The sequence below is a fragment of the Lepidochelys olivacea genome (assembly GCF_965140295.1).
Source record: "Lepidochelys olivacea isolate rLepOli2 genome assembly, chromosome: 15".
NCBI classification, from domain to species: domain Eukaryota; kingdom Metazoa; phylum Chordata; order Testudines; family Cheloniidae; genus Lepidochelys; species Lepidochelys olivacea.
The window spans coordinates 18,453,896-18,466,784 of NC_140425.1; the positions used below are offsets into that span (position 1 = coordinate 18,453,896).

General features: G+C 38.4%; 1 protein-coding gene across 1 annotated transcript in view; it reads right to left on the minus strand.

The window, feature by feature from the left end:
* Positions 1–12,889, minus strand: part of TXNRD2 (thioredoxin reductase 2) — a 50,100-nt gene that overhangs the window by 25,707 nt on the left and 11,504 nt on the right. The window contains exons 9-11 of the mRNA XM_084649106.1: positions 5,004–5,023; positions 4,523–4,614; positions 871–1,045 (exon numbers count right to left, since the gene is read on the minus strand). Coding sequence (XP_084505232.1) covers positions 871–1,045; positions 4,523–4,614; positions 5,004–5,023 — 287 coding nt within the window. The remainder of the gene's footprint in view (positions 1–870; positions 1,046–4,522; positions 4,615–5,003; positions 5,024–12,889) is intronic.

Genomic DNA, 12,889 nt, shown 5'->3' on the forward strand with positions numbered 1-12,889 from the left:
TTTTCCAGTGGCAGACAGATTTCTTGGGCAACAAGTTTAAATCTTTTCTGGTCTGTTAAATGCAATGTTAGCCAGATTTCTTCCCGCCTCAGCTGATATATCCTGCCATAGATATGCATGGAGCTTTACAAAAATCTAAGACAATAGGTCCCGTACTCCAAAAAGAGTACAATCTAAATAAGCGACCACAGCAAGTGAAAACAAATTGACAATGGTAGTGATGGCAGAGTTGCGGGAGGTGAGGCAGAAAAAGTGTTTTCCAGTCCATGTCTGGATGCCTTATATTATACATTACTCAACACTTTGGACGCTACACGAATATGCTTGGTATTGTCTATAACATTTGATGTAACTGAAGTGGAAAACCTGTTTCATTTCATTCTTGATTATAAGTTTTTGGTGACTAGTTTAACGGCTTGGAGGCTACCATGCATTTCTGTACCTATTACTGATTCAGGAGTTGGCTCTCACACCTCAAGTTTAGGTGAGTGGAGGACAAACAGTTGAGCTCTTCACTGGGAGAGTCTCAGATATACAAATACCTCCAGCTACCAGATTTCCTGTGAGATGTTGGAGTTCTTAGAGAAGGCTGCTTCTCTCTCTCCTAACTGAATGCTGAGCACTGCAGTGGAGGAAGTGGAGTTTAGAGGCAGTAGCAGAAATAGCAGCCCCCTCGAATATCAGAATAAAAGGAACTTTTGGACTGTAACTGAACAAGTCAAGTATAGAAGAGAGAGAATCAATGGTCAGGTGCTAAGACCTGTAGAGGGGCAGGCTGTTTGACACGACACAACACCAGGGGTGAGGGATTTCATTTCAAGAGTGGAAAGCATTTTTAAGAAGCAGTTATTTTAAAATGATCTAATTTACCTACTGCCCACATCACTGTGTCAAAGTCATCCATTTCTTCTTTGCCTGAGTCAACATATTTCCAGGTAACTTGCAGTTTGCCACTCTCCAGCTTTTCAACTTTACTTGGGGTGCATTTCTTTAAAAATCTTGTACCACAGGATTCCATGTAATTGGTTACTAAGTAGGACATTTGCTGTGAAGTAAAAAAACTTAAACATTGTTTTATTTAAAAACAAGCAACTTTTAAGTCTTCTCAAAAATCCACAACTCATTCATGCTCATTAAAACTTAGTGAGTACATCAACCACACTTTGTTATTTCAAACCTATGCAACCTTGTAGTTTCCTTAAAAAAACCTGATAATTTTGATTTAAACAGCTGTCCCCTGAGGACCTTTTTCTTTGTTTTGGCTGGCCTTGCCTTAGAATATATCACCTCTAGCCTCATTCAAATTGCATAGGAAATAGAGAGTGTAAAATATCAGTGTGTAAAAATACAATTAAGATTTTTTTTTTTTGCACTAACAGAAAACCTAATGTTCATTCCGTGGGATTTCTCATGCTGTGCCAGAGAAATCCAGTGAACCTGACAGAACCTGGAGATTTCTCACGACAGACAAACTGAGGTCCTGACAAACTACAGTGGCAGGATGGAAATTCATTATAATTTTAAGAATCAGTATATTTACATCCATTGCAAGTCATGTCTTACAGCACAGGTCACACTTTGGCCTTAATTTTTAATTGTCCTGTTTTGCCAGATCTCACTTGTTTCATAGACACATTCTGACCACAGCCCAAACAGTGGGCTGATCACAAAGGTAAGTCTTTATATTTATCCATGGCAAGAGCTCATTTTTTTAACAGAGCATTGCGTCAAAGATGCCATACTCAATTAGCGATGTGGCATGCTGTGGTATAATTCCCTTGTATACAATCAGCTTGGGGGCCTTGCTACATACTTTAAGTCCAATGTGCTGCATGCTACAAGGGGCTTTAATCGTCATCAAGGGGACTGAAAGGGCTGGAATGCATGATCATTTTGCTATTAAATCGAGGACCAAGTCAAATAAGATGACAAAAATGCTAGAAAATTCCTTTTAATTTCCATTTTGCCTTTTGGTGTTTACATACATATGTTTTTTCATTGCCCTCTACAGATCTTTTGATGCATCTTTGGCTCAGTATATTACCCATTAGGTGGTAGACATCATCATCCTTACTGACATTGAGTGTATACATACCAGTATGTGTCCTTTATACACAGGGTATGATTCCCAAACTCCAGTCTTGTTTATTATCTGTACCCTCTATTTTGTTTTGTAGCACACCTATGACTACTATTTCTCTTTAACAAAGTTGCTTTTAGACAGCACTGCTTCTGCAGAAGGTGACTGACATTATCCTACATACACCACTCTCCTCTAGGCAAGCAGTGAGCAAAAACCAAATGTCTCAAACTGGAGAACCACAGATGTGTGAGTGGACAGAATTATGTTGCTGCTTACTTTCAGATAAAGTCCATCAATGGCTATTAGCCAGGATGGGCAGGAACGGTGTCCCTAGCCTCTGTTTGCCAGAAGCTGGGAATGAGCAACAGGGGATGGATCACTTGATGATTACCTGCTCTGTTCATTCCCTCTGGGGCACCTGGCACTGGCCACTGTCAGAAGACAGGATACTGAGCTAGATGGACCCTTGGTCTGACCCAGTAGGGCCAATCTTATGTTCTTATGCAACACAATGTGTATGATACCTCAATGTCCTATTTACAACCAACTATTCAAAATAGTCAGACTGGGATTTTAAAACTGTTCACTGTTGTGTAGACAGCCATCATAATCTACTGCACTGAGCATGGCCAGTAAGTCCCAAGATGCAATCCTTATTCTGCAGACCTATTGCATAGCCTTGTGATAGTCACTTAGCCTCAGTATGTCAGCTTCTCCATCTATAAAAAGGGAGTAAGTTATACTTACCTGCCTCCCTCCCAGAACATTGAGCTGATTCAAGTGAGTAGATCACTTTTAAAAATGTAAAGCAAGGAGTGCTAGATTGGTTGTTTTCCAAGTCATTTGATATATATCAAAAGAATATATTATTAATTATATTATATTATAAAGAATCAGCTAATTCAACTTAACATTGTCAGAATTTCAGTTTTTCTGGTAGTCTGAAAATGGGATACCTTTACATAACCCAACTAGCACAGAGCTTCCTGCAGCCACTACACCTATCATGCGTCTCTGCAATCAACGTGAATCATTAAGGTATCCTGAAAAACTTTACTAAAAAAGAAAACGGTGGTTTTTCAGGAGACACCTTTGATAAATGTGTTTGAACCAACGCCACACCGTTGTCAAGGAGTGAACTGTCCCACTGACAGGTTTATTCAAAGATGTCATTGCTCTTGATTGTAGTGAGTCAGGTTGTACTTTATCATACAAGTTGTTTATTACTGATAAACAAGGATATTATCACAAAGCCACCCACACAGAAGAAATGCTCATTCTTGGCTTATACTTAACATTTTATTTTCAAGCTAAAAGTTGTGGTTGGCAATACAGTAAAGCAAATGCCAATGTTATTTCTCTTCTGAAACCTGGTATATCAATATTACCTCATCAGTCTCTGTCAGGCTCAAACTAGTTACAATCTGACTACACCTATCTCCAGACCTGTTTTGCCTCCACTCCTCCTTGTATTTAAACTGTTATCCCATGTATTGTTTCTATCCACATAAGACAAAGTTTCACGGGGAAAGGATATTCTCTAAGTGTTTTGTAAAGGGCCCACACATTCATGGCACTCTATAAATACTCTAAAATCTTATGGATTTACATAGCAAGATGAGAATAAATCCCAGAATATTAGCCAGTTTAGGCTATTTTTTTTAAACAGTTGTATATAGTAGATATGCCTTTTATAGTATTGTGCCTTTTTTCAAATTCTAGAGATGTAGCTATATTTTAAAATCATCTGCCCCATCCCATTTCTACAGAAATATGGAAAACATTCTTTTAAAAAAGTTTATACTTCTAAAACAAACCATAATAATCTTTAACATGCATTGATTACGCACATCTACTATATACAACTGTTTAAAAAAATGCAACTAATTACACTGGGAATGACCACTATAGTTAGTGTTGTCTATTGGTTTAAATTCTAAGCCTCTGTTTTCAGATGATTAACTTTCCAAAGGCTTCATCCTTCAAGCTGAAATTTTCTAGGCTTGTTATCTGAATGAGAGAGAATTACTTGGAAATTTTAAGCAAGAATGGTTCAGTCAGTACAAGAGTGGAAACTTAAGCTAATTTTGGAGAGAGAGCCTTTGACGCTTTGAGCCATGGGACAACCAGAGCAAATCAAATTGGCCACTTCCCTCTTTTCTGAATTAAGCAGAAGAAAAAAAGAAGTATGGTCTTGTGGTCTGAATACAAGACTGAGTCAAGAACAAGAAATTTCAAATCTCACTTTTGATCCAATTCCCTTTGTAGCCTTGGGCAAGTCACTAGACCTCCCCCTCCATACATCCCCTTTTGTAAAACAGGGTTAATATTTATAACACACCTACAAGGTAATATTTTGTGAAGGAGAGTGCTGCTATTTCTACAGAAGACAAAAACACCCCACATATCTCAAGAGATTTAAGCTGTACCAATGGTTACCTGATCAAACCCTCGAAGTGGGATACTTCTCACCATGACCGTGGTATTATGTCCAATGCCTGTGAGAAAACCAGCACACTCAAGGGACACATCTTTTGAATAATCAATTAAAGGAATATAGATTACATGATTTCAGATGAAAAACAACCAAAACAAGGATATTGCCACAATGAGACTTGGATTATTCTAATCAATGAAATAGCCATGGCAATAATGTTACTATTGTACAAAGAAAAAACAAAGGCGAGCTAGTGTTCACATTACAGAAAACTTCATAGATAAATGTTTGCAAGACCCTCAGAATGCACCATATCTGATCTGAATTCTTGTGACTATACTGCTGAAAATGCTATTAATGTAATTTAACCACTGATGCAGGTAAACAGTTCAAGAGCAGGGAATTCAGACAATTGAGCCTTCACAGAAAAGACAAAATCTGTCAATCGTAATCATAAATCATTACAACTTTTACAAAGGATACAGCTGGCTCCAACCACCAACCTGTTATGGAAAAAAAATATAGCAGTGGAATGAGCTTGTGCATATTTTCACACTATTGATATAAAATTATTTTCTGGTGTGTAGTATGATGATAAGATTACAAGTTTGATCTGCACATTTGACATTGTTAGATAGAAACAGTAAGAGTGTGGTTTTCAAATTCCAACATAAAGACAAACGTTAAAAATTGTCAGATTTCATTCTGAACCTATTTTATTAATAAAAAAATTGATAGGTTTATAAAAAATGGAGTTGTTTTTATCTTGTGAAATAAAACATCTAAAACACATTCTGAAAAACAAAACAGATAAAAGCACACACACACACAAAGTGGGAATACCGAGGGATTAAAAGGAATCATGACTAAACTCATTTATTGGGTTGCAAATTACAGATAAAAACTGGCTGCTTGGAGCAAAAATATTTTTTGCTTATGTTCCAAGATAGATTTTGATGTTAAGTTTGATTGTAAACTTTCAGACAGGGACCATCACTTACTATGTATTTGCACATAGTGCAATGGGTTTCTGATCCATATCGGGGTCTCTAGGTGCTATCACAATACAATTAATAAAACGACACACAAAATGGGATTGCAACAAAAGTAGAGGATCTGTGACTCTTCTAGGCACGGACTTTTATAGACCTCTATCATATCTCCTTTTAGTAGTCTCTTTTCTAAGCTGAACAACCCATCTTTTTAATCTTTTCTCAGATGGAAGCTGTTCCATATCCCTAATTATTTTTGTTGCCCTTCTCTGTACTTTTTCCAATTCTAATATATCTTTTTTGAGATGGGGTGATGAGAACTGTATGCAGTATTCAAAGTATGGCTGTATCATGGATTTAGATAGTGGCATTATAATATTTGCTGTATTATTAACTATCCTTTTCCTATTGGTTCCTACCATTCTGTTAGCTTTTTGACTGCCACTGCACACTGAGCAAATGTTTTCAGAGAACTGTCCACGGCTCCAAGATCTTTTTCTTAAGTGTTAACAGTTTATTTAGATCCCAGCATTTTGTATATTTTTCAATGTGCATTACTTTGAACTTATCAACATTGAATTTCAGCTGCCATTTTGTTGCCCCGTCCCCCAGTTTTGAGAGATCCCTTTGTAACTTTTTGCAGTTGACTTTGAACATAACTATCTTGAGTAATTGTATATTGTCTGCACACTTTGCCACCTCGTTGTTTACCTCTTTTCCCAGATAATTTATGAACATGTTGAACAGCACTGGTCCCAGTACAGCTACTTGGGGGACCCTGCTATTTACCTCTTTCCACTGTGAAAACTGACCATTTATTCCTATCCTTTGTTTCCTCTCTCTTAACCAGTTACAAGGACCTTTCCTTACCTGCTTTGCTTAAGAACCTTTGGTGAGGGATCTTGTCAAAGGCTTTCTGAAAGCCGCTGTATTACCCTCGTCCACATTTGTGGACACCCTCAAAGAATTATAGACAGGTGAGGCACAATTTTCCTTCACAAAATCCGTGTTCACTTTTCACCAACAAATTGTGTTCATCTATGTGTTCGCTATTTCTGTTCTTTACTATAGTTTCAATGCATTTGCCTGATACTGATGTTAGGCTTACTGGCCTGTTATTGCCAGGATTGCCTCTGAAGTCTTTTATAAAAATCAGTGTTACATTAGCTATCCTCCAGTCATTTGGTATAGAGGCTGATTTAGGTGGTTACATACCACAGTTAATGTTCGGCAATTTCATATTTGAGTTCCTTCAGAATTCTTGGGTGAATATTATCTGGCCCTGGTGACCTATTACTGTTCAATTTATCTATTTGTTCCAAAACCTCCTCTACTGACACCTCAATCTAGGACAGTTTCTCAGATTTGTCACGTAAAAGAATGACTCATGTGTGGGACTCTTCCACACATCATCTACAGTGAAGACTGATACAAAGAATGTATTTAGCTCCTCCACAATGACCTCGTCTTCCTTGAGTGCTCCGTTAGCGCCTTGATCGTCCAGTGGCGCAGATGATTGTTTGGGAGGCTTCCTGCTTCTAATGTACTTAAAACTTTTTTTTTTTTGCTGTTAGAGTGTCTTTTGCTAGTTGATCTTTGACTTCTTTCTTGGCCTGACTTACTAAACTTTTACACTTCACTTGCAAGAGTTTTTGCTCTTTTTTTTAATTTCCCTCAGTAAAATTTGACTTCCATTTTCTTTAAAAAAAGTCTGTTTGCCTTTTACTTTTACTCTGTTCTTTAGCCATGGTGTCATTTTTTGGTCCTCTTACTTTATTTTTTTTAAATTTGGGGTATAAATATAGTTTGAGCCTCTATTATGTTTTTTTTTTAAAGTTACCATGAAGTTTGCAGGCATTTCAGTCTTGTGACCATCCCTTTTAATTTCTTTTAACTAGTCTCCTCATTTTTGTGTAGTTCCCCTTTTTGAAGTTAAATGCTACTGTGGTGCATGTCTCTGGTATTTCCCCCCCTGCAAGGATGGTCTATAACATAGAGGTCTAAACAATCATGAATGGCGTGGATTAAGTGAATAAGGAAGTATTGTTTACCACTTCACATAACACAAGAACCAGGGGTCACCCAATTAAATTAATAGGCAGCAGGTTTAATACAAACATAAGGAAGTATGTCTTTACACAATGCATAGTAAAACTTTGGAACTTGTTGCCAGGGGATGTTGTGAAGGTCAAAATTATAACTGGATTCAAAAAAGAACTAGATAACTTCATGGAGGATAGATCCAGCAAAGGCTATTAGTCAAGATGGCCAGGGATGCAGCCACATTCTAGGTATCCCTGTTTTTACAAATGCCTGTAACAGCACCTCATTCAGCGCAGCCCTAATCCTGACAGAGAGATGCTAGCAACAGGGGGACGGTGTCAAGGACACAGATTCCTTCCTCCATTGACAATGTTCAATGGGAAACATTTGGTACTGTACTTTGAACCCAGAATTCACAAATGGGGCAGGAGGAGCACTGGGGTGTTCCATCTTCAGGGAAGATTCCCACCACCAATTTAGAGGTTAATAGTCCTCAGCCTAGAACAGCTATTTCATACCTCACAGCAACCACAGACTGGAAAAAAAAACCTACCTTGTCTGTTTGACAAGCATGCTAAACCCTTTACTTAGAACACAGTATTTCATCCTCATTTAATGATGAAGGTACTGTTTAAGGATTGTTTGTAGAGCACATATATCTCTGAAAGAAGTCACACTGCTACCTGTGATGTCCCTTGTCTTGAACCCTAGCCTGGGAGTCCCCAGACAGCTGCCACATCCTGGCCTCCACCCAATGGCTACTGAAACTGGGTGGGCTATGACTAGGAGTATAGCCCCATCCACGGGAGCTCTGATTAGAGGATCACCCAGCTCTACCAATTGGTCCAACTACGCTATCTAAGCCAGGAGGACGAGCAGGAAGTTTGTCCGAGCAATAAGGTAGTTTCCTGTTATGGCTGCACTGGACCTTGCAGCCAGTCTCATTCCTACCCTGCTCCCGGCCCTTTCCTTATCTGTACCTTTGCTCCTTTTCCCACCTTGCTTCTACTCCATTCTTGATCTTTGCCTTCTTTTCCCCTCCACTCATCAGTGACCAGTCCCGGCTCTGACCCCAGCCTCTGCCTTCTGATCCTGACTCCAGTTTGACCCTTAGCTCTGGCATTTGGCATCTGACCTCAGCTCTGATCCTCAGCTTCAATTCCTGGTTCTGACTCTGGCTTGACCCTTGGCTCTCGTAACTGGCAGTTGACTCTGGTGCTGACTCGTGTCTTCATTCCCCAACCTGTTCCGCTCTAACTCCTGCTCTGACTACTAGGCAAGACTGCCTACATCGTGGTCCATAAGAGCACCTTGACAGTAGAAAACTGATAAATAGTGTAACTGTGTTTGGATTTAAGAAATAAAATAATATAAATCCTCTCAAAATTTAAAAAAACGTTTTCAACATCAGTCAAATATTGTACAGTAAATGACAAATCCTAGACAGGGAAAATTTAGTTGTGGGTGGCCTACTGAAATCAGCTCTTTGGGTTTTTGGAAGAGGCAAGGCAATGCTAGAATGGATCATTCTAATGACAGAGCTAATCCCTACAAGTACTACTAATATAATTCCATTTTTTACAAAATGGCTTCTCTCAGAATAATGTTCTGGTGCCGTGCAGAAAGCAACTCATGTTCACCAACATCATGAGAGCTGGGTGACAGGAATGTGCCTGGAGTTATCATCTGAAGCTACGCTGATAAATCTTGTGAAGACAGGTGAAGCTTGCAACTGTCCAGTTAATATAAAGTATTACTTAGCTTCTATAATAGATGGGCTCAGGGGATCAGACCAAGATTTGGTTAACTAAAAAAATCTGAAAAGGATAGACTATCCAGTCCAGGAAACTTGCAGAGTATTCAGCTTCTTTCGGTCTCCCATGTAGTACATTACTAAGTACGTCTGCACCCCTGTATCAAGAATCCTAGCAACAAGCTTAATAAACTGTCGATGAGAAAATGACTGACACTCTGAAATCTCCCTTGAAAACCTGCATTAGTTACAGAATCTGGAATTTAAAACTCAGGCCATTATTCTAACACAAACAAAAAATGTAGAATAGCAGAAGTCATACCAGGGGTAAAGGGGATTCCTTGAGTTGATTGCTAAGTACCCATATGCATTCAAAATGCAGACAGGACAAAACAGCAGCACTGGTTGAGCTTATAAATATTATTCAAAAGTTCTTTAAGGAGCTCATGTTTACTGAATTAGTTATTTTTATTTTTAAGAAAACAGTTAATATAATACAGCTGTATTGTATCAAAAGTTAGCCTTTTAAAAAAATTCTTAATCTTACATGTGAGTACCACCGATTCTATAGGAGCTATTAGCTCTTTTTTATTGTTTAAATATTGTTAAAATTTTGGATTTTTATATATTTGGGCTTTAACCACATTATTTTTAGGCAACACTCAAATATGTAGTCTGCCTGTCTCTGAAGATTGTATGTATCAGGGTTTTCTTGCTTTAGCTTATTACAAAGAGCTTGGACAGTCATGGATTCACGCACACTGCCATCTATTAAACCATATCCCTTTTAGAACATGGGAGTGATATCTGATACTACACTCTGTTGTTTTTATACTCTTAAATCCCATTGTTTGGTAATAAATTCAACCAACTCCTATACTTTAACAAAAACTATATTTAAAGAATAAAAGTTCACTAATTAAGGAAATTCCCCATTAAGGATCAACATTTCTAGATAGGAATTATGGGATTCAATAAGGAGGCATAAAGGTAGTCTCCAGTTTTACACTGATCTTTAGCTATACATCCAGGCTTTTAAAAGGACTTTAATGGTATTTGAAGCAGGGGTCAGAGGTATTTTTAACATCTGGTTTGGCTTTTTTAACACCCACCCACCTTTTCTTCTTTCTGTTTCTAGAAAGGTAAGCCTTTTAGAACACAAGGGGCAATGCCAGCAGAGAGAAGGCAGAAGGAGGCAACAGCTGCCTCAAAATAATCCATTGCATAGAGGTCTTCCTCCGCCAATGGTTTTCCTCAATTAACTCTAAATCCTCACGTGCCAACACAATGCTCCCTTGCTGCAAACTGTACAGACGCAATATTTAAAGAGACAGGATCATAAGAGGGCCAATACATTTCTAAGATCAACCTACAGTATCAACATTTGTATTGTTTGTGTGTGTGTGTGTTTTGCCTAAACTGTTGGTTTAAGCAGAATTTTTCAGGATGGTACTTGATGCAGCATATTTGACATGGAACTTAGCTATCATATTTTGCCTTAATATTAAAATATATGTAATAGAAAATGCTGGATATAGATATACATTTTTGCATAAAAAGGTATAACTGGTTTTAAAATACTTTGCAAACTGGCAGAGCCATTAGCCCTCATGAAAATGTACTGGTTTGAACATTTCAAAACACTAACACAAGAAAGCCTTTAAAAAATGAAGAATTTGAATACACATTGCCATTAAAAACAATTAAATTTTAGTGAGACAGTGTAGGACAGTGGAGAGGGCACTAAAGTGGGGGGTCAAGGAATCAGGGGCTCTGCTACTGACTTGCTATGGGCAAGTCACATCCCCACTCTCTGAGGCCATGAGGGAAACTCCGGTTTGACAGATGAAACTCTCTCCACTTCAGGGTTTTTATTATGGCAGGAGCAATGGTGATGCAGCACTGGCAAGGGAGAGTACGTCTGATGACACCTAGGAGCCACATCTCTGGCTAACTGAAGGACACTATCACCTGGTGAGTGGTGCTAGCATCACAAGGTATGTGAGACAGATGGAAGCTCCCAAAAGGTCCTGAAGAACATCTACACATCCCCCAATTTAAACAGCAGTAAGTGGCCGGGAGAACAGGTGGCGCTAACAGGGAAACTCAAAAGTGGTACATGTCAAAGTTAAGTAAATAATTTATCACTCTCGGAGATACATTTGCCCAATGCTAGGGCACCCGGATTTATCACTAAATGGAAGGTGCACCTTCCTCCTCTAGCACACAATGGGCCAACATCACCTACAGCAATTACCAATGCTGAAAAACACAACACAGCCTCTATAAGGAAATATTCACCAGGAGTAGAACAAGGACTTGGGCATACATTTGCTCCCCTCTTTCATTAGATGAGAAGTAGATGCAAGTCAGTAGCCATATATAACACCAACAGTTAATCTGATTTACAGCCCCTCCTACAAACCAATAGGCTCCTTGACATCTTCAGTGTCAAAAAGGCAGAATTAAAAGCCAGAACACAGCCCCTTCACACCTTGCCAAGTCTCTCTGATTTGGAGGAAGACTCCTTCAGTTTGGATTGATTTGATGGCAGTCTTTCAGTTCTCACTACTTGTGTGAAGGATTTTAGTGTGTGTATATATATCAGGTGATTTTTAAGACTCTTAGGTTGGTTGGTTGTTGGTTTAGTCTGGTCTGGTCATTTTTAAGTCTCCCTTAGAAAAATAATTGAAGATTGACAGCCCTGTAATTTGTATGTTGCTAAATACAAGAGATATGTAAAAACAGCAGAATAATTAGAATCCAGATCAGAATGCAAAGAAAAGGCATTAAACTGAACCTTGGGAATATTTATAAGGGAAATAAATTGGACAGAAAAAACCCTTCTGAATGTGAACAGCTCTCTCCTTCATCAGCTTCACCACAGGCTGATAAAGTACAGAAATGCTACTGTAGCCCCTCAAGGCTTATTTTGACTAAAGCTTAGGAATGCAACATATAAACACTAGACTCCCACATTACACTGTTACAACTTGCATTAACAGCAACTGGACAAAAGCCACATTTTCATAGAAACATCTTACAGGGATAAATCTTGTGTTTAGTTTTTAAAAAAAAAAAAAAAAACAATTTCCTCACATAAATCATGCTCTCACAATTCAAGAGGTGACTGATATACTGCAAACAACTGCAGATTTAGTTTCTTTTTAAACTGTACTAAAGGGTTCTGTTTATCTGTTGATGTTTAACTGAAGACACACTGCATTTCTGTATTCAAAGTAGCCAGAACTGTGAATGGCACCTACATTTTGTTTCAGAATAGCAATTTCAGCTCCCTCAGGTGATAGAGATATATTTAGTTCCTGGAATCAGCTCACTAGAGAAAGTTAAAAATATAAACATCTTTATTTGGCTACAGTACTGGCAATCACTCACTTCCTATCATTTGTATTGTGGAATCCCAGGCACAAATCAGGACCTCACTGTGCCAGGTGCTGTACAAACAGAGAATAAAAAGACAGTGGCTGTCCCAAAGAGCTTACAATTTAGTAGAGCAGAAACCTCTACTACCAGTTATTTCACCTTTACACAGAACTTCACCATAAAGTGTTTACTGTAAC